The sequence below is a fragment of the Alligator mississippiensis genome, chromosome 3 (assembly GCF_030867095.1).
Source record: "Alligator mississippiensis isolate rAllMis1 chromosome 3, rAllMis1, whole genome shotgun sequence".
Taxonomy (NCBI): Eukaryota; Metazoa; Chordata; order Crocodylia; family Alligatoridae; genus Alligator; species Alligator mississippiensis.
Window position 1 is genome coordinate 197,674,092 of NC_081826.1, and position 16,791 is coordinate 197,690,882.

A 16,791-nucleotide genomic window follows, 5' to 3' on the forward strand; every position below is an offset into this window, starting at 1 on the left:
ACATACAAGACTTTAAGATGTCAAAGGATTTTGTAATATTATAATAGGCTTACTGTAGGTTACGAAAGAATACAATAATTATAACCTACTGAAATCACGATTTGGTGGTTTTCATGGAAACTGTGCTTTTGGGCAGGCCCTGCAAAAAATCACGAGGCCTGTGCTTCCGGTGGGCTCTCTGGTGGAAATAAAGGTCCAGCAAAAAAACCTCATTAAAAATGGGCAGCCAGCAGACCTTGTGGCCACTGCAACTCAGCTGTGCAGCCTGCCAGAGGCATGATGGAAAGGGGGGAGAGGGACCGCTGGCACAGCAAGATGGCTGCCAGCCCTGCCCCTTACCACTGATTGGTTACACGGCCTGTTTGTCATATGGCCCCACCCCTCAATGCCAGCTGGCAATAAGGGGTGGGACCACATGCTGGACAGCCTTTGCAACCTATCACCAGCAAGAGGCAGGGCTACCAGGGACCCTTGGCCAGGGCGGGGGAGGGGCACTGCTGCACTCTGCCTGCAAAAATGGCCACCTGGTCTGCAGTCCGCCCACGAAATCAGCTGGCAGCTGCCTTGACTTTGGTAGACCCTCTAACTATACCATATGTAGGGTAAGGATTTCATATTTAGCAGGTCTCTGTTCAAGTAAAAAATCAGATATGCAAGTCTATGCAACTAAGGATAATGAAAAATGATTCAAATTCAATATTCCTTCTTAAGGCTCTACCAGACACCTGCTGTCTATTAGGGCTGTGTGAAATTTCGGCAGCCGTTGCCTTTCAGAGGTGTTCTGAGCTGTTTCAGCACCCGAAACACCAAATCTGAATCAAAACAGAAGACTCAGAAACATCTCCGAAACACAACAAGGCATCCGAAAGGTTTTGGAATATTTTGGAGTTTCAGAGCTGGGCTTGCAGGGAAACAGCTGTATGTTTCTGCCCTGCCACATGACTTGGCTGTGCAGGGAGCAAAGACCTGCGCTGGAGGGTCTCCTCGCTGCCGCTGCATGGGGCGGGCAGCAGTGGCGAGACCCCCAGGCATGGATCTCTGCTCTCTGTGGAGCCAAGTGGCGCAGCAGAGCAGCGCTGGTTCCTGCTGCATGACCTGGCTCTGGAGGGAGCAGAGAAGGGGCAGCGCAGGGCGGGTAGCGGCGACAGTGAGGAGGCCCTGGTGTGGATCTCTGCTCCCTGCGGAACCGAGTCGTGCAGCAGGGACCAGCAGGCTTGCTCACCGCTCTGTGCTGCTTCCCTGCCCCACGACCCAGCGTGACAGGAATCAGAGATGTGCCGGGGGAGGGAGGCCTCCTCACCTGCACGGAGGGCAGCTGCCCTCCCCCTTCCCTGGACAGGTCATCAACAGCTCCATCCTGCTCCCCGCAGGGGCCCTGCAGACCCCAGCCCCAAGCCCCACCTACCTGGGCAGTAGAACTGTGAGAAGCTTTGCAACCTGTTCGAAACAGATTTGGAGGAGATTCAGCAGAGCCAAATCTCCAAAACAGATTCGGCCGAAATGAAAGGGGACAGTGATCCGAAACATCTGAAATGAATCGCTGTCCTGCAAAACAGCTGAATCCAAAACCAAATCAAACAGCCGTTTCTCAAAGCCCTACTGCCTATCACGCTAATATGGCATCACTGTCTTCTAATACTCCCCAGTTAGCTGTAGCTATCTGCAGTCATTTGCTTTATATTTGGATTTTCAAGCTTTTATGTAGCTGTGTGTTTCTTCTTTTTACTCTTGTGTTCTTGCAATGCCCAGTAAAAAGAGTGTTCATCCGGGACCCCACCAGTGGTGCTCAACCTTTTTAGACTTGAGGCATTCCTCAATAAATGAGGCACCACTCGGAGAATACCAGATTCTAGTTTTCACTTGTTCTTTGACTACAGAAGAGAAATTCTTCTCTTACAAAAGTCTTAGAAGGACCACAATAGGCCAGAATTTAACAATGTAGCTTCTTCCTATTTGAAATCTCTAGGTTTATCTTCTGAATCATGTTTGCATACCTAACAGTACTAACTGTATGACACTGCACGGCACTGTTGAAAGGATCTCAAGGCTCCCCAGAGTCTTGCAACATCCTAGTTGAGAATCACCAAACTAAGCTGAGGTATACCAGCTTTCATAGATGACAAAATACAAGAGAACAAATGTGGCTCGCATTCATGTCTGGCTGTCTACAATTCCACATAGAACTGACCAAGTTCTCACTTAAACACTGACAGATTGGGAAAAACCCTCTGGACAAGTCTGAAGTGTGGCTCAAACTCTGGTGCCATAGCAAAATACTGCTACCATGTACATTAGGATTTCAGCATTCTTTAAGTAACAGTTAGTATGAAATGTTTTTAAAAGTTAGTATATGCAAATTACTTTACAAACAATATAAAAAGATAAAGGCAAAGGGATGTATACAGTAAAAGCTCTGTTATCTGGCATCCCCCATTCCTGGGGGATGCCGGATAACAAAATATGCCGGTTAATGAGTGGCTCAGGCCGCCGCTTCTCCCACCATGTTTTGGGTGTCCCACCACCCCTTCCGCGGGCCCTGTGGGACAGGGAGGCGGGCCCCACAGCCTGTTATACCCCCGGGCCGTGGGGGCTCGGCAGCACAGGCTGCTTTGCCCCTGGCCACAGAGGGCACTTCCAGTTTCACCTTATCTTACAAGCCAGCATGCCGGTTAATTGAGCATACCAGCTTGTAAAATGCCGGTTAACAGAACTTTTACTGTATAACGCAAGTACCAAAAGATAAAACAACTGATTATTTTTAAAAGTTTGCTTAGGCTCACAAAGTAAATTACTTTCTTAATTTCCTGGAGCTGACTTTAAATTTCTACAGTCATCTCACTACAGTAATCTCTACAAGTATAACTGAGAACAAGAGTCAGAAACTGACTGAAGAGCAGGGAGCACTTTTACTTGCATATGATTTCAAAAAATGTACTACTGAAGATGCTGGCTAGATACAGAGTAGAAAGCTGTTTAACACCTGGAAAAAGTGAAAATTCAGTTCTCTCAGTGGTAACACTGTTTTGGCTTAACTTGAAGGACTTTTTATGGAAGTATTCTGATCTATGGAGACCCTACACTGTGCTGTTCTTATACTTCATCACTTAAGCGTACAAGAGCATTCCAGTAGTGTATTAAGCAATGTGTCTAACACCTGTCATTTATAGAAAACAGACACAGAAGGTCAACACCTACTTTTAAATCACTCTAATTGTATAATTTTATAAGATCACTTTACTCAGTATAGTCTCAAAATAGACTTAAAATAGATTATGCAGCTGCAAAACTGAATAAATAGAAAATTCAATTAGTTGCTAGGTGAGACGTGACTAGAAGTATAGTGATATTTTTATAGCAATCTGGTCAAGAAAAATTAGTCTTTTTCATCAAGTATTCCCAAACAGAATGTATAATTAATTGTAAATATATGTTTTGCAGTTTTAATGATATTTAAATTTAATTAGAATTATTTTGTGTATAATTTGTTGTTAGTGCCTATCATTATAATATTAAAGTACTTTACATATTACTGTATTTACTCGAATAGATGACCCTGATAATATGATGACCCCCCCCAAAAATAGATTATATATATAGAAAATGTATAAATATTATACCTTTCCTTGTATAGAATTTAATTAATGTAGGTTTACCTTGAATTCAAACCCTCCTATTGCTACAGCAGAGAAAAGAAGTCTGGGGCATCAGGTAGCCCCTTGGCTCTCTGCTTCCCCCTCTCCTTACTGTCAGACCCTGCTCTCTCTAAGTGAGGAGCAAATCTGAAAAGAACCTTGAAATTAAACATTCCTGTAGCAATTTGCATATAGTACCCATGCACTTAGTCCATCCAGAATTGATGCATGTTACCTTATTTTTTTAAACTACTGCAAATTTTAGTACAGGTACTCCATAAACATACTTCTGGGCAGCACTTTTATACCAACTTTTATGTATGTACGAACTATGCATAATATTAGTCCAAAGCCAAAAGGATCATAATTTACCATCTAGTTCATTGGGCTGGGCACCACCAGTCAACAGCATTTCATGCCTTGGTGATCCCACAGCTCAGCACTGTTCAATGTGTGTTAGAGGTGCACTGATACACTGGTCCGATATTGGATTGGCATCGATATAAAGAAAATTGATCGTATCAGAAATCGGCCTGATGTGGCCAATAATTTGGCTGATAAATACCTATGCACGTGTGCAACTGCAGCACAGCACATAGGCCAGCAAGGAGCACAGCCGGCAACTTGGAGAGCTACGTCCAGCTGGTAAGCCTGTTTTGGTGGAAGGGGAGGGGGGATGGAAGCGGGGGGCAAATCAAGACCCCCGCAGTGAGGGAGAAGTGGGGCTGGGGCAGGGGCAAGCACTGCTTCGCCAGGGTGCGGTAGATGCAGGACAGAGCTGCAGCTTGTCCAGGGGGCGTGGGGAAGAGGCTCCTGCCATTCTACACCACTCATCCGGGAGGGCACCACAGGCAGGGAAGAACCCCAAGCAGCCCCAGCCTCAGCCCACTCTGCCCTGCCCAGATCTGGGGGCACACCCGCTCCCTTCCATGCCCTCCTGGGCAACCAGTGGGAGCAGTGGCAGGAGCTGCCAGACAAACAGGCAAGTGCCGGACCAGTGGCTCCCAGACAAGCTATGTGCAATAACAGAAGCCGTGCCCCCCCATTCTTCCCCACACCCTCTGGGTGAGTTGCGGCTCTGTACTTCACCCTCCCCACCCCAGCTGGGCAGTGCTTCCCCAGCCCCACTCCTCCCTCAACGTGGGGGGCTTGATCTGCACCCCCCATGCCCCTTCCCTCCCCCAACCCACACTTACCAGCTGCACGCAGCTCTCCAAGCTGCCTGGCTGGTATGGGAATTCAGATCGGTATCGACCAATATGACTCCTTAAAAATCGGCTATTGGTATTAGCTACTGGTACCCAAAAATCTTTATCAGTGCATCCCTAGTATGTGTGTATATTCTAGATAACCCCGACAAAGGATCCCTGTGCTAATTAGTCCTGAATCATGATTGGAACTGGCTGTTATTGACACAAGCCCTGGAATCGTCCAAAAATGTACATGCACATAAGGTGCGGGGTCTGGCTTCACTTCAGAGGGCAAGGTGGGGTGGAGGGGGGGGGGGGGGGGCAACAGAGGGATCCTGGGTGAACTCTTTGGGGCCCCATTTCGTGATGCTTGCCAGGCATTTAAAGGCTTAAGAAATGGGAGTAATTGGAAATGGGAAAGAAAGGTTCAGCTCAGTTGTGAGAGTGAAGAGGAAGTTAAAACGTATGCAATATAGTGGCTCACCATGACTTGAAAGTAGGCAGAGAAGGGGTTGAGCACAATGGGCACAACCGCATGTCTTATTCAGATCGGCTGCATTAACCTATTGTGTTTTATAGTCATGCTTAGTGTTGGCTGCATTTCATCAACTTCATACTTGCTTTCCATTACTGAGTACAGTAATAGACAATGTATTTAGTGAGATCCCCTTGCATGCAAAAATAAGACAAGGGGCTTTTCTCTCCTGTGCCCACTAGGGGGAAAAACATGATCTTATATTCAAGTAAATATGGTATTCTTTTTTTAATCTCTCTGTGAGCAAGAAGAGTAAGTCCATTAAGTAACCAGCTCAGTATCAAGCTGGAAATCCAGAGTGCAAATGTAATGAACCTAATGCCCTTTTTGTGCCTTAATCACAAAGCTGTTCTTGCTACTACAATCTCCATGACTTTTAGATAAAATTTCAGGTATAATTTTTCCTCCCCAACCCATTCTCTTTCATATAAAAGGCCCCACTGCTTACCATAGACATGCAAAATATACAATCTCCAAGCTCGCTATAAAAGAGGGCAATAAAATCATGCAGCACATTTCAAACATTAACCTGAATATCCCAGCATCACCATTATATAAAGTAGCACAATAAAAAGCCATTTAAAGATATAAAGAGTAACTTCATAATCTAACTTAATTGCAACTACTTGTGCATGTCTCCAGGAAAATAAAGAAACCTGAAGTACTACAGTGAAGCACTGGAATGGGTTACCTAGAGAGGTGGTGGAATCTCCATCCTTGGTGGTTTTTAAGGCCTGGCTTGACAAAGCCCTGACTAGAATGATCTAGTTGGGGATGGTCCTACTTTGAGCAGGAGTTTGGACTAGATGACCTCATGAGGTTCTTTCCTACCCTAATTTTCTAAGATTCTATGGTTCTGTAGTATGGCTTATGTGACTGCTGTAATTTGGAGTATGGTTCATTGCTGCTTAACTTGGAACAAACCATGTCTTCCCTAAACAGACTGTAAATTTTACAGGATGCCTACCTCACTGAAACTAACAGGGATAGCAAATGGCTAATGCTATTGCTTGGCAGGCAGAAAAAAAAAAAATGATGCCCCATTACTTGTTTTAATTCCCTATTTTCCTCTCCTTTGGAATTTATTAGGGAAGCAACACACATTTATATCTGATTACCTGCATTAGAATTTTAGAATGTATACCAGTGAGTTACGTATTTGTTTGTTACCAACTTTGCTTCCTTAGAACCTATACATTGCAACCAGCAAGCAAAATATAAGCTAAGTACCTGTTGAGTACAAAGTTAGAAGAAAAGAGCATAAAGAGACTCCATTCATTTCCTTGGCAAGCATAACCGAGCATAGCTATTTCCCAGGCCAATCTACCTAGCCCAGCACCAGGTACCAGGATATTAACTTTGGAGAAATCCCTGCAACAAAACAAAAATAATAGTTAAGTCTTTATCTGATATCTATTAACAGAATGTAGAGAGATCTGGTCATACATTTGCATATATGAAATTAGAATATGCTACAGCGTATAATTTATTTCCTATAATATTTTAGGCTAAACAGACCAGCTGTGAACAGACCTTAAATCAAAACAGTCCACTATCCAGACATTTATGCTGAACAACAGGTGAAATATCCACAGTTTAATACAAAGTTAAAAAAAACAATTATTTTTCAACAGTTTAAAAGTTTAAACCATTTCAGTTAAAATAGGTTGCATTTATTCTTAAGGATGACAAAGAAAGGGGAGGGGAAAGATACTTTTGGCCCTTATTTGCTTCTCTAGATGTATGCAGATAACCTGTCAAGTTTTCAAATGTTAGGAATTTAAGTTTTCTGTACCCAGTCAGTCCCCTAAATGAGGAAATGGGGGGAGGACAACTGCAGAACTAGTAGATTTTTGCAGTTCGAAACACAAAACAAGTAGAACTAGAAAATGACAGAAAACACATTTAGCTTATTACAAAGCCTGCTTTTCTTTTTTATAATAGTTTCTAACCCTATAGTGGTTGTAGTTCTTCAAAACACACAGCTCCAGATTCCACTTGAGGGCATACATCCCATGCAAACAAGATTGGATTCTTTTGAACAACAGGGTACAGTGGGGTTATGTTTGACCTCTGCCTGGCCTTGTTTGCCATTGTAGTGTATGGAGGGTGTAGAAATCTTAATTTCTGCTCTTTAATGGGGGTTTTTTGGTGCTTTTATCTATACAGAAGTTGGGTGAGCCAGGTCCAACTAACGTGATGCCTCTTCTAGGCATGTGCTGGGCTTGGTGCGAAAGCGTGCTGAGTTTAATGTAAAGTGCTGTTTTTTTGTTTTGTTTTAACACCTGCAAGCAGCCCTGGTGCCTTAAGTTAGCTTCTGCTCAGCTACTTGGACAACTGATTGCATGACTGTAAACATTAGGCCTGTGCGAAGCAGCAAGTATTTACTTAGGATTCAGATTCGGCCGAATCGGATCCAAAGATTCAGCACCGCTTCGGAGATCCGGCTGTAGACTAAATAGGCAACAGTCCTTGCCACGCTGGACACAGTTGCCTCCAGCTAGTAAGTCTGTTGTGGTGGGCAGAGGGGGGAGGCAAGCAGGGGCATGGGAGAGGGAGAAATTGGGGCTGGGACAAGCTGCCCAGCTGGGGTGGGGAGTACAGGATGCAGGCACATCAGGGCTAGCAGTGGAGGCAACGCCCTGCTGCCGCTTGCCCCCTTCCACCCAGAGTGAGCTATGCCTGCATTGCTCTGACCCCCTTGGCTGGGCAAGCAGCAGCAGGGCATAGCCCCCGCTCCCAGTGTTGCCGTGCCTGCATCCTGCATTCCTCCCCCCCCGCCCGAGTCCCGTGCCCCCTCGCTCCAGCTGGGCAGCTTTGTCTCAGCCCCAGGCAACCCCAATCCCTCCCTCCCACATGCCCCTTACCTCCCCCCTCTGCCCACAACAGACTTACCAGCTGGAGGCAGCTATGTCCAGCGTGGCGAAGACTGCTGCCCATTTAGTTTATGGCCAAATCTCCAAAACAGCGTCAAATCTTTTCCAAATCGATCCAGAGTCTGCCAATTCGATTCGGACCTTTTAATTGGTCTTCCAATTAATTTCAGATTCAGAGATTTGGCCACCGAATTGGGCCAAATCTCCTTCAAATCAAATCGGCTACCGAAGCTTTGCACAGCCCTAGTGAACATCCAACTTGAAAACTCTTGGCAGAAAACAACAAAAGGTGAACTCTATGTGCCACTCTGCATACAGGAGGACATTGCTGGAGAGGCCAGAAAGATCACTTGTCTTGGGCACATGTGGGAATAGATACATTCCTTTACTAGAGCATAACCAGACTTAACACAATCCAAAATTCATTTAAGACTCCAGTACCATTTACCCTTTAACCTTCTCAGCAAACACTACAATCAGTATATCAGAGAATGGCTAGCAAGAATCATACAAGACTCCAGTACCATTTACCCTTTAACTGTCTCGGCAAACACTACAATCAGTATATCAGAGACTGTCTCACTCGGCCTTCAGCATCCAACATACGAGGATTTTGTTGATTTGAGAAGGGACAGGGTTTCAGGAACATATTAGCTAACATGGAAGTCGAACAACTACCAGGATTTACCCAGAGTTTCTGTTCCTGTGGTGTTATAAAGCGACCTGCTATTACATATTATATCATTTTCCTCAAGGGTACTGATTCCTGCCAAAGGGTTGAAGATCTGATGCCCACTTGTCAGTTGATGTAATTCTCTGTTGTGGAACTGCCCACAAACACAGGATTTTGACAGGCTTTCATGGACAGAAAAGCCTTTCAAATGAATCCAATAACCAAGTTCCTGAGTTCCCAAACATGAATAGAAGCAGCTCTACCAATGGTCCTCATTTGCAGCAATAATGAAAGGATATGCCTTTTCAGACTTGTGTTATATCAGTCTACCAGTCTGAAGATGCTATGTCTGTTTGATAAACATATTTCAATCACCTCTGTAAGGACCACAGAGGACTCTGGCATGCTAACAAATACAGCACAACGTTTCCTAGTAGCTTACGGGAAGCACTTGCACGTTTGAGTTTGGATCAAAGCTAGACAGATGACCTAGTAGGGTTTACCTAAAGCTCCAAATTGTGGATGATCAAAAGTTTGGTAGAACGTGCCAAATTTGATGGTAACAGCCTTTCCACCCAGGAGCTCCAAGGATCAATTATGCATGTAAAAATGAGGTTGCCTCTGCTTGTGCTGTTGTAACTATTTGGGAAGCTGCCTTTTAAAGAACAGAATGTAGAACCCCAGAAAATTTAGTATGGCAAGCAAAACATTATTGAAGGGTTCACTGCTCTAAAAGGAAAGGGAAGACACTGTTTATGATCCGGATCTTACAAAGAAGTCTCAGTATTTTTTAAACAGACAGACCTACTTCATAGACCAGGGGTTCCCAAACTTTTCATGCCGCGGTCCAACAAAGTGCAGACCAGCAGTCACAGTTAACTGCAGCCAGAATTTCCAGCCGGAGGACAGGTAAGGATACCCCCACCTCCCAGGCCCAGCTCTGGGGGGTCACAGCGCAGTTTGCTGGTTTCTGGTCAGGCAGCCGACCTGCCGTGGCCCAGGACCGGGCTGCAGCGCAGGGATTGAGAACCCCTGCCATAGACCATATAGATGTCTGATCAAATGAATCAAGAGTTGTTTGAGATACAATAAGAAATCAAACTAGCTGTTATAAGGCTGAGGTATTGAGCGAAGCTTTGCAATGACTTCCCAGAGCCGCTCAAAATAAAAGACAAACCCAATACCAGGCCAAGCATTTTTCAGCTGTCAGACTCAGGCAATGGTTTTGACTGAGGCTTTCTGTATCAAAGGTAGGCAACCTTTTCCAGTTATGGGCCAGAATGAGCTAATCCAGGTCAGAGATGGGAGGGCACTAAAACCCAATTGCTGCTGTCACGGGTCCTCTCCACAGTGGAACGGTAACAGCTTCTACAGCTGAAGTCCCCCACCTACCAAATACCAAAGCTCCACATCTGCAGGCTGAATACAGGTTTCTAACCTGTTCTACATGGTCCTAGTACTGAGCATTTTGCCCATGTCAAAGATGGATTGCGCTTGGCAAACCTCCTTATTTTAGGCTGGTACTTACAGCTACTTCCAAACTTTAGTGCTGAATCTTTAAATAGAGATCTCAATTGTCAAAGGCTGTTTTGGAGAGGTTCTCCATCTCTATTTCTTGAAACAGGATTGGTCCTGTGCTCCTTGTTCCTCTTACCCAATATATGACTGAGTGCGGACAGTAAGATGAGTTTGCACTCAGTGTTACAAAATCTCAATGTAGTATCAGTTTATATCTGTACTTCACACTGTGCTATTATGGAAAACAGAGTGCATAGGGGACAGGTGTTGCTCCAATGAACAGCCGCTATTCAGAAGAACGTAATTTTCCATGTGCACTTAAGAGCGGAATCAGAGTGGAACCACTTAAAGAAAATATTTTACCCACATATCTATATAAATTTAATACCCTCTTCAATTAAAATCTGGGAAAGTTCTCAATCTAAATCATAGTCTTCCAATAAAAACAGGAGGTAATGTCTTATTTTTCTAGGATAAACCGAACAAGTAAAAATTTAAGATGATTTGTCTGTACAAGGAAAACTGTATGAAAACTAATTTTTCCTTTCATATATCTCTAGCCACAAAGTATCTGCATATATATAAGACTATAAAAAAACTACATGTGACTGGTATGAAAGATGCAACAATCCTAAATTCTCCAGATTATGGAGGTAAAAAAAAATGATATGCAAAGGCGTCATATTATTTTAAGATCATTTTAGCAGACTGGATCTTCCAAGAGTTGGCACAATCCATTTGTGGCATAGCCTAAGCATGAAGAGGAATAAAGGAAAGCCAGCTAGCTTTGGAAACAATGAACTTCAAAACTATTAATCCAGAATCCTATAAAGAAAAGGGCTGACCAGATCTTAGTCGTAGACAATCTAGCTGTAGCAAGTTAATTGGCTGGAAGGAAGGGATGGAGGCACAGGTCTTACTGCAGATCAGTTGATCCATGGCAAGCTGATGGTCAGACGCCCACCCCTGCTCCATGGGAAATGGGGTTGGGGGGGGGGGGGGACACGACACCAGGGGGCGGGAAAGAGGTGGCAATTATTGAACATGTTTCTGGCTTGCCTGATAATCTAGTAACAATACAATCAATTGCTATACTAGGGAATGGATTAAAATCCCAAAGTCCAAACTACTGCTTCTCCCTTGAGTCAAGATACTCAATCCAAGAAACTGCTATAGTAGAGGTATTGAAGAAATGTCTGAAACATCTTACATGACCCAGCTCTGCTTCAAGACTCATGACTGGAATACTACTATCCACTTTTAACGGTTAAACATTTCTTCAGGTCCTCTGATTGTAAATAATTGGATATTGATGATAGTCAGAAAATAAACACTTATAAAGGTAGTGAGAAAGAGATAACTGCATGAAGAACAAGTAATTTAGCTTATGGATATCAACAAACACACTGGATAAAGCAAAGTGCCTAATAAAGTTTGTCCAGGTTCTTAACCTACACTGTATCTCAAGTTCCAATAACACTTCCTCAGAGCAACAACTTCATAGAGATATAAAATTTATTATATTATTCTTTCTGTTACTACAGGCAGCTTTTAAGACAGAACATGATCAATAGTAAAGAGTTCAGAGGGCTTGCTCAGTGTGGCCAACTTCAGGGCCCTGTGGTTTGGAATGTGTGGCAAAAAATGCAGACATGACAGATTTTATGCATGTTACCATCAAGCCATTTTGACTATTTTATAGAAAGATTCTGTGGCGAGACTCAGAGAAACAAATGAATGACAACACCACAGAAGTCTGGGGAAAAACTGACTTTACATCACCTTTTCATCTCTTGGATTCTGGACTATTTGGGAGCCTGAAGTGAATGCATCCAGCACTATAGGATTAGAGGATTTAATCATGTTAGCCTTCTTATAAAGTAATTAGGCAAGGGATCACAATAACAATGAAAACTAGCTTATTATACACTGTAGAAAAACAAGCAATTATAACTCAGTGCATGGAGGTATTCTGGACAGAGAACTAAGCAGCCAATGTGGTTTGGATTTTCTTCAGAGAGAAAAAATATGAAACTGCATGATGTCAAATCACCTTTTTCACTGGCTATATAACTGGGTGATATTTTGAAACCTTGTGCTTTTTAAATAATTTTTTAAGAATAAAAAGTCATATACTTTTACTCACAATACCAGCACAAATAGAACCCATGCAACTTATGCCAACTAGGCTCTCTGCATCTACAACAAAGGCTATTTACATTTTGGAAGCTTTCATTAAAGGAAGGCCCAGGGAGGAATAGGACCCCTGCTAAATGGGCAGAAACAATTGGTGACAGACAGGGGGGACAAGGCTGAACTCCTCAATGAGTTCTTTGCCTCAGTGTTCCTAAGTGAGGGGCACGACAAGTCTCTCACTGGGGTTGTAGAGAGGCAGCAGCAAGGCGCCAGACTTCCATACGTAGACCCTGAGGTGGTGCAGAGTCACTTGGAAGAACTGGATGCCTTTAAGTCAGCAGGCCCGGATGAGCTCCATCCGAGGGTGCTGAAGGCACTGGCCGACATCATTGCAGAGCCACTGGTGGGAATATTCGAACGCTCGTGGCGCACGAGCCAAGTCCCGGAGAACTGGAAAAGGGCTAACGTGGTCCCCATTTTCAAAAAGGGGAGGAAGGAGGACCCGGGCAACTATAGGCCAGTCAGTCTCACCTCCATCCTTGGTAAAGTCTTTGAAAAAATTATCAAGGCTCACATTTGTGAGAGCCCGGCAGGGCAAATTATGCTAAGGGGAAACCAGCACGGGTTTGTGGCGGGCAGATCGTGCCTGACCAATCTAGTCTCTTTCTATGACCAGGTTACGAAACGCCTGGACACAGGAGGAGGGGTGGATGTCGTATACTTAGACTTCAGGAAGGCCTTCGATACGGTATCCCACCCCATACTGGTGAACAAGTTAAGAGGCTGTGATGTGGATGACTACGCAGTCCGGTGGGTGGCGAATTGGCTAGAGGGTCGCACCCAGAGAGTTGTGGTGGATGGGTCGGTCTCGACCTGGAAGGGTGTGGGCAGTGGGGTCCCGCAGGGCTCGGTTCTTGGACCGATAATCTTTAATGTCTTCATCAGTGACTTGGACGAGGGAGTCAAATGTACTCTGTCCAAGTTTGCAGATGACACAAAGCTATGGGGAGAAGTGGACACGCCGGAGGGCAGGGAACAGCTGCAGGCAGACCTGGATAGGTTGGACAAGTGGGCAGAAAACAACAGGATGCAGTTCAACAAGGAGAAATGCAAAGTGCTGCACCTAGGGAGGAAAAAAATGTCCAGCACACCTACAGCCTAGGGAATGACCTGCTGGGTGGCACAGAGGTGGAAAGGGATCCTGGAGTCCTAGTGGACTCCAAGATGAACATAAGCCGGCAGTGTGACGAAGCCATCAGAAAAGCCAATGGCACTTTATCGTGCATCAGCAGATGCATGACGAATAGGTCCAAGGAGGTGATACTTCCCCTCTATCGGGCGCTGGTCAGACCGCAGTTGGAGTACTGCGTGCAATTCTGGGTGCCACACTTCAAGAAGGATGCAGATAACCTGGAGAGGGTCCAGAGAAGGGCAACTCGTATGGTCAAGGGCCTGCAGACCAAGCCCTACAAGGAGAGACTAGAGAAACTGGACCTTTTCAGCCTCCGCAAGAGAAAGTTGAGAGGCAACCTTGTGGCTGCCTTTAAGTTCATCACGGGGGCACAGAAGGGAATTGGTGAGTATTTATTCACCAAGGCGCCCCCGGGGGTTACAAGAAACAATGGCCACAAGCTAGCAGAGAGCAGATTTAGACTGGACATTAGGAAGAACTTCTTCACAGTTCGAGTGGCCAAGGTCTGGAACGGGCTCCCAAGGGAGGTGATGCTCTCCCCTACCCTGGGGGTCTTCAAGAGGAGGTTAGATGAGTATCTAGCTGGGGTCATCTAGACCCAGCACTCTTTCCTGCTTATGCAGGAGGTCAGACTCGATGATCTATTGAGGTCCCTTCCGACCCTAACATCTATGAATCTATGAATCTATTAACTCTTATGTTTCTTGTTACTTATTCCCTTTATCCCCTGTAACACAATACACACAACACACACAGGCCAATCAGCATTACCAAGCTTGATGCAGCTCCTTAAGTGCAGGCTATTTGTAGGTGAAAGTATATATTTCTACAATAGAACTTCCTCCTTATAGTTAGAGCAGTCCTCCACTGGAACATCGGGCTATTCTTGAAGGCTTCATCTCAAATTTTCCCATTTCCTGACTTCCTGCAATCAATCCTGGCAGGAGAAAAAACATCTCTTGCTCCATATGAGTCTATGAAATTTATATACAACTACCAGAAATCTTTCAGGACTTCATGCTGGTCAGTAAAGTGATCATTCCCTTAAGTCTTGAAACCACTGCTCCCTACCAATACCCTGAAAGATGACCCAGGTTGGCACTGCTCTTTCATGCCAGGCAAGTTCCCTTTTCTACCAGCTTAGAGGTCATTGAAAAGAAACTCCAAAGTACACAAATGAGGAAAAAAAAGTGAATATTGACCTATCGTATCTATTATTCTGAAATAATAAAACACTCTGAAGATATAAGACCTCTGGTCTCCAGCAAATAAACCAACTTGGATACAAAGAACTAACATAATGTACAACAGACAGAGACAGAAATAAGTATTTTAAGAGCTCTAAAGAACCTTTAAATATTAAGTTGAACCTTAGAATTAACAAGGCAAGCATTTAAAAATAATAAAACACAAACAAATAAAAAACACTTGTTTATAATTTAAAAACATTAAACACTTGATTTTTTTTTTTTTTTTTTTTTTTTTTTTTTTTTACATAAAGTGACTTTACACTCAGAGTACACCCAAATAATGACTTGGTGATCTAACTAAACCTGCGGTTAAGATTATTTGAGACAATCCAAGGGACAGAAATCACAGATTCACAATCAGCATTTCAGAATACCCACAGTAGTCCTACAGCTACAGGAACAGGAGTGTCAAATGTACTAGATGGTAGCAAGTCAACAAAAGTTCCTTTAAAAGATTGAAAATATTGCTTCCTATAGGCAAGTCTAAAGCTCGGGCTTGAGCCAACTGAACACAGGTCTAGGGTTTTGATGTACACAACTTTACATATGCAATATTAACATCATGAAACTTTTACACAGTATTGCTACCTTCAGAAAAGCCAAAGTCAAGGATGCTTGGAAAAGAGAACTATCAACTGAATGGAATGTTCCTAAGGACATTAGGTAAGTCTAAAAAAATATCTTACTCACTGCATCTAGCTGAAAAGTTATCTTGAATGACATTTTTCCAGAAATACTTCAATGCAGGCTACTATCTGAAAAGTCTGTATGCCTCTAAACAAGATAACAACAATAATAAGAAACACATGTTTAGTAAATGTATTTTATAAGTATTTGTCAAAACAGCTGGATAAGACATGTTGTCAGGTGGAAAAGTAATTTATATTTGAAAAGTATACACAAAGTTATATATTTAAAAAGAAATGTCATTAAGAACAATTTGCAATGTGGAAAAATAGCAATGAAGGAAAGCATTCCTGCTTTTCTCTGCTCTCTCTTTAAAATAAGAACGAACATGAGCCTTCCCTCAAAAACTTACTTCTACAACTTTTCTGTGTACCACATGATCAAATTCTGTCAAACACTGGAGGAACAAAGGGCCTGTCACAGAAAACACTACGTCACATTACTCCTACTCAAGTTGTGGGTCCTTTAGCCAAGCACTTCAAATACAATAGCACAAGAGGAAGAGAGGTAGAGCTTTACAGTTCAAAAATCGAATACGTCGTAATGAATTATGTAAATAACCATAAAAATGGTTGTAATTTTTGTACTATTTTTTACTACTATTTCTGTACTACGTACAACTGAAGCACTCTTCAATAGCGAGCTTATGCAGGAAACGCTAATGTAAGCTAGTTACCAGACATGTCTACATCTCTATAGAAAAGCAAACACCTAAAAAGAAAACAAAACAAAACAAAACAGATCTCCTAACCAAACATGGATGGAAACCACAAGAGAAGCCCAATTTGTTCTTATACATATGTGAAATGACATTTATTCCCCTCACTATCACAAGTACTTGATATTATAAAAACACTGCTTATGGCTTCATATAAAGCAGAATTTAAATTTTGCAAAGCTTTAACCTCTTAGTTGGTAATGAATACACTACCACTTGAAGCACATACTAAACATGTTTAAAAAATTTTGGTTTCACTTTTTGCAATGTAAATACTTAGATTTAGAGATAAATGTAAATAAATGGATTTCTAAATAAAAGCTCTCATTTGAGGGCAAAATATATAAATAAATAAAATGATGATACATGATTTTTCCTAGTACT

The 16,791-nt window shown here is 43.2% G+C and overlaps 1 protein-coding gene across 6 annotated transcripts in view; it reads right to left on the reverse strand.

Moving 5' to 3' along the window:
- The window catches only part of CARNMT1 (carnosine N-methyltransferase 1), a 41,725-nt gene that overhangs the window by 19,724 nt on the left and 5,210 nt on the right, over nt 1–16,791 (reverse strand). For all 6 annotated transcript variants that reach the window (XM_014608748.3, XM_019478109.2, XM_019478113.2 and 3 more), the window contains exon 4: nt 6,588–6,728. In XM_014608748.3, the coding sequence (XP_014464234.1) occupies nt 6,588–6,728 (141 nt within the window). The remainder of the gene's footprint in view (nt 1–6,587; nt 6,729–16,791) is intronic.